Source organism: Magallana gigas, chromosome 3 (genome assembly GCF_963853765.1).
Source record: "Magallana gigas chromosome 3, xbMagGiga1.1, whole genome shotgun sequence".
Classification (NCBI taxonomy): Eukaryota; Metazoa; Mollusca; class Bivalvia; order Ostreida; family Ostreidae; genus Magallana; species Magallana gigas.
The window spans coordinates 44893976-44900179 of NC_088855.1; the positions used below are offsets into that span (position 1 = coordinate 44893976).

The 6204-nt window shown below is 31.9% G+C and overlaps 1 protein-coding gene across 1 annotated transcript; it reads right to left on the reverse strand.

Moving 5' to 3' along the window:
- Positions 1-652: 652 nt before the first annotated feature.
- Positions 653-3603, reverse strand: LOC117680712 (toll-like receptor 7). Its single transcript, XM_034443083.2, has one exon. It carries the CDS (start codon positions 3550-3552, stop codon positions 1339-1341), a length of 2214 nt encoding a protein of 737 aa, XP_034298974.2. The 5' UTR covers positions 3553-3603; the 3' UTR covers positions 653-1338.
- Between the last annotated feature and the right edge of the window lie 2601 nt (positions 3604-6204).

A 6204-nucleotide genomic window follows, 5' to 3' on the forward strand; every position in this document is an offset into this window, starting at 1 on the left:
GCTAACCTTTTACAAAATAGAAAGTTGCCAAAGTTCATTTTCTCTAATAAATTATTCTTTCATTAAAAAGAAGGTATTATCAAAGAAAAAAAAAGAAAGATTTTATGGTAAAAAAGAAAGAAAATAATTTTCTGCATTGTTAAATGTGTAGGGTTTTAGTTAAGGATGGGTACAATTGATCAGGAAAGTTTTTAATATTCCTCCTTTAATTGCGGGAAAAAAAGTAAAACAAAATCAACAAAAATAATAATTCAAAACAGCCGACACTCCATATTTTATCATAGAAGTGGTATTTGGCTTCGTGACTTTTGACGGAATGAAAAATAATTCAATATATTGTACCTTTCCTTTGCAAACAAACCCTCATTTATAATTCTAATTATTTGATTTTTTTTAAATGACATTATAATTTCTGCATTCTAGCCTCAAGATCAGATTTTGGTCAAAATTTTAGTAAGTCATAAAATGATAGTTTTTTCATTGTTATTTGAAGACGCTTTTAAGTGTAACATTGCTTCTGTGTCTGACTCTTTGAAATACAACAAGGGACATCAACTAAAAGTTATGCTTCATTTATTCTCCTAAATGTTTCAGGTATTATCATTTTTAATAAGGCACATGTAAAAAAGAAGTCATAAGTAGAAATCTAAGCCTTTACATACAATATTCATATATTTACATTTTCAACTGCCTTTGTCTGTGATAACATTACGAATCAATTTTGAACCATAAAACCCAAAACCTTCATAAATCATGAGTGACACAAAATGGGCGACAGACAGACAGGGAATTACTAGTACCTAATGTATTAACTTTCTTGCCCATGTGTCACAACAAATCGAGCCCATTAAGACTTTGAAATATAAAACTTTAAAAGTTAACTTTGGATCTAAATAAACATGGAATATTCATTGACATCGTTTTCTAGGGAGGCTTAGGTTAGAAGCCTTCTTTAGATCTGCTCGGGTAGCTAATAGGCATGTGGTTACCTACTGACTATTTTAAAAAGTAATAGTAATTTTTGTATACATATATTTTTGAAATCGTATTATACAACACTGATAAAAAAATTTATAGCAAAACCCAAATCTAATAAATTTAATTGGGAATTCATAGACCCAGTTATGAAAGTCACATTAAAGTTAATAAAATGTTTAACCAAACAAAATATGTGGACATCTTTAATTTTTAAAATAATAATATATACAAAATAGTATTCAATATGCACTTGCCTCTTTGCATTTTTCATTTACATTTTGATAAATCATGTAAAATATTCAGATTATTAAAATATCGAACGTTTGAAATACTATAATTCAGTCCAAAGTGCAGTCATTTTTACCAAAAATACAGCTCAATGAATTGTGTGTGATCCCTGTGTGTCTGTTTGTATAATGGTCTTTTATTGACACGAGACGGGGGCCCAATTCTTGCCAGCAAGTCTTCCATAAGTCTGTGACTTTTGTCTGCAAAATCTAAGGTCATCTTTAAACGGAGAAAAGCCTTTAGGGGAGATACGTCAAAATCTCCTGCCCTCAATTGATCAAAATTGATGACAATTAGGTTTCGCTCATTAGAGTTAGTTTTGAAATTGTTCCAAGCATGTCGCAATTCCAAATTTGCATAAAGCGTGTTTAAATCTTCCTCACCTGATTTGAATTCTGATGTTAGAAGAACAATAATATCTCTGCTCTTTGATAACATTTGAACGATCAGTTCTTCTTTAAAGTCTCCCAAAATGGTATCCCTGCATGGAAAGTATGTATTATACCCAAGTCTTTTTAGTTTATGGGTTAAAACCGTCTTTGCCCATAACAGTGCCTCATTATTATTTTCATTTACAACGATATAGATATCGTAATGCAACGAGACCGCATTTTCTCTGCCAATGGTCGGGTTTTTGAGAATAAGGACTACTTCATACCGGTAATGGTAGAGTACTAACGTACCAACCGACAGAAGAATTAAAAACGAAGCTAGACCGATAGCAACGTAGATTAGGAACTGGTCGACCGCGCAATCCAGTGCATCAAAGTTAAATGAAATAATAGGAATATTCCCCCCAGATGCTTTACAGTACAATTTATTGAGATTAGAATTATCATATTTTGCAGAAATCCATTCTTTTACCCATTTGGACGAGCAGTCACAGGTTATGTTGCAAATGCCTAATTTCACTTGATGTTGGTCTAATAGTTTAAACGTGTTCGGAATTTTCTCGAGATTCGTGCAATTTAAACTTATATCAACGTTGAATTTTATTCGGTTTGCCAAACCCGATGAGATCCTCTGAAGCGGATTATTATTCATTTCTATTTTTTTAAGTTGAGTTAAATATTCCAGGTCGCCTAATTCTTGTATTAAATTGTTCTTCATCAATAGCTCAATATTACTGAAAGCAGGAAGTTTGGAAGGCATTGTTGTTAACCCTACTCCTGTACAGTTTACCACAGTTCGCCTCTCGCTGGGCTGTTCGTAACAATGACAACCAAGAGGACATCCGCTGGAAACTGAAATATTGCATATAAAGTTATCCAACTTGTTTTTCATGGCCATTTCTGCAATAGAGACCCCTGAAAGCTCGGGGGGTTCTTTGCACGTTATATTGAAAAAATCTCTCCATAGTGTGGGTAAAAAGGGTTTCACTTTCTCCAAAAATGGTTGCATTTTACAGTCGCAGATCCAGTTTGCTCCTCGAAAATCAAAAGAATACTTAAGAACCTTTCCAAACAGATTAAGGTCATAAAAGCCCAACTCAGTAAAATTAAGCCATGTTTGAAACTCGTTGTCAGCTAAATCGACATAACCTCCGTCGCCATAAATTTTATTTGGATCAATTTGAAAAGAAACTTCATTTGTAAAATCGGTCATTTTATTGTCTGAGTAATCGATTTTACAGAATGGCTTTTCAAGGACGAAGTTGGTTATGTCTATGGTCTGCATTTGGTTTTGACGGAAATTTGCACTATGAAGAAACAGCGAGGTATCTGACATGGTGTTCGGTTCAAGCACTTTTATGACGTTGTTTGACAAATCTAACACTCGTAACATCGACAAGCCGGAAAAAGTTTCGTTTTTAACCTGTGTTATTTTATTTTGCGCTAATACGAGCGTGTCCAAATTTTTTAAGCAGCTGGTATTTTCAAGAAATGTAATTGCGTTTTGTGATAGGTCAAGTTTTACCAATTTTTGTGCAAAATCACAAACATTTCCAGGGATTTCGCTGAGGAATCCGTATGTATGAATCAATATCTGGTACTTGTAGTTCATGAAATGTTCTATCGAAACGATAAATGATGTTCCGCGCCTCCTTCTATACTCTACATTGAGAAATTCAACGTCCTTACGCTCCAGTTCCCAGACAGTTTTCATTTGGCATCGACAACATCGTTTTACTCTGTGTATGAACACTTCTTTATCACAGTCAGAAGGACAAAACAGATTTGTTCGGTTTGGATTTGTTGTATCTGTCCAGGGTCTGAACAAATGTCCAAAACTAACAAATCCATGCGTAGTTTGTAAAATCACAAAGAAGAAAATAGAAATCAGCATTGTTTCTCATTCGTTCTTGCACATCAAGAGAACTATTATGTTCAGCTATCTGAACAGTATTTAAACATGGTATGATATTGCTTTTTTTGTTAGTTACAAAGTGGGTTAAAATCTCTTTTTGAGGTTTTCCCATGCTATTGATATTTAAAAAGAACGTATAGAAGCATGTCGTCTTAACTATTTATAAAATGCTGGCTATTGGGTAGTTTAAATATTTGATTTGAACGTTTGATATAAAGGTTATGGTCTCATCAAAGCCCTTATATTGATTGATATCAATTGTGTATAAATGTAGATCATAAAGTGTATAGATTATAATCTTTATTAGTTAGCATAACCTACCTACTTTTTACATTCAACTAGCAACTGCAAAGCATTCTGCGTTTAGAATTTCTGCAAGTTCCCAGCGACCACAAATGTTGAATCAACACCTTAGAGAAATAGAGCAAATTGGTGCAGAACTTTTGATGGTCCAATGAAAAAGTGGGTGATGTTTTAAGTAAGTTTAATCATGATCTTTGCGATTAAGAAATGATTCGGTCGCTTCTCTCCCTTCTCCCTTTAGTCTTCAGAAACTAATTAGAGGCATGGGATTTTAACATTTAATAATGCTTTATTAATTAATAAACATAACTGATATACGTCTACTTTTAGATGTCCATATTTGAACGATTCATATAGTCATCATACACACCATCCATAACTCTCTTCTAGGGTCTTCAATGTAGACGAAAAAATGAACTTTTTCACCTGTATTTTTTCACCTGTTTTCCATTTCGGTAACTTTGATAAGTATAGAGGGGAATTTAAATTATCAGGGTTCGATTTTTCAATAATGTTAAATATGTATTAAAAAAACATTAAAAAATTAAACTCTTTAAACCTGATTTAAACATGGATTATGAGTGGATTGTTTACATGAATACATATAAGATTACTAAATTGAATCATTTTTGTCTTCGTAGGCAAAAAATAAAAAACTGCGTTATCTGACAACCGAGGCTTTTTGTTTAAATCTATTTTATCGTTTAGTCAAACTTAAGAGTGAAAACTAAAGTTATCTTAAGAGTATGCTGAATAAAGGTGTCCGAAATCATTATTACGTACATAGAAACACGAAACCCTCAATAGTCATATAAGATGATTAAGTAGTTGTTATGTGTGGAAACGATAAACATGTTAGAATCCTATATTATTTGTGTGTGTGTTAAAAAATAAAATGAAATATAACTTTTTACTTGGTGCAATAACTATTTATAAATATACATATAATTTTTTATAGCGAACTTCTCATGTATTTGATATGATTACACTGATTCTGATTTTAAGACAAACTTTTTTTTCATTTATACGTGTTATATTCTCTGTTTCTACCAAATAATAAAATTGGTTACATATTCCCCAGTGTCTGGGGGGTGAGGTGGTAGTATCAATGCATATTTTTTATTATCTTTAGAAGGGGATGTCAGAACTCTTCCTAATATCTTGCACTCTAGATCTACGCTCGAGTGAAAAGGTTTTATGTTGTTCTGTTGTATTATTTTGACTGCTGGTATCTGACCTTATATACATATCTTTAAAAAATTTCTTATGGCCCAAAAAACTGGAAAATTTATTCAATATATAGGATAAAGAAATGTTTGGCGACCATTTACGTTCAACTAACAGTAACAGTGCTGTGTTGCAATGTGATTTACCATTATTAGTGATGAATAATTATATCTAAACCGTCAAACAAGAGACATATAGAAAACTTTTACCGAAAAATGATTTCAGATCTGTCAGAAGATTTCCTAAGATAAAATCAATTCAAAATGACGAATATACTAATTTCAATAACAAAAAAAGACATACTAATAAAAATTGCTCTAGCATAATATGTTGTTTATCATTGTTATTAATGTTATTGTTGTAATTATCATTATTGTTGTAATTATCATTATTGTTATAACAATAATCATTATTATAAATGTTTCTGATTCTGTACAAATATTTGATTCCAAAATATTCCTCGTTCATTTTACTTCAAACATCTTTACCTGTCTCTGATATTCTTTTTAAATCAAGAACTCCGTAAAGTGAAGTACTGTAGTTTGTCGAAAATACAACTCTTGATGTGCACCTCAAAGCAACCCTCCTTTTTGGGGGATATGAAAAATTTGATGGTACTAATTATTTTTCACAGAATTTGCGTGAAAATCACTTTAATCAGTTTAAATCTACGCAAATTTTTGTGTGCCTTTGCACCTTTTAATCACGTTACAAACCGTAGATCCCATCCGATATTTTTATACCGGGAGCAACAGACCTGCACCCTTTAAATTTCATCATTTTGTAACATCTTCAGCGCACATAAAAACCAATTCAATTCAATTCAGTTTATTCGCTCACACCATGGAATGGTACATGAGGTCAATCATTATATACAGTTCAAAAGTCAGAGGTACATTGTATAAATGAATAGATAAGTAGTAGATAAATAGTAAATAAGCATAAATATACAATATATACAATGGAGATAGGAAAAAGTATAATAATGGAGGACAGACTATTATATCAAACTGTATATTTTGATAATAAAATAACATAATGTTTTCAGGGTTGTAGCATTAGAACAAGACATAAGTTCACAAAACTTAATAGTATTTAGCG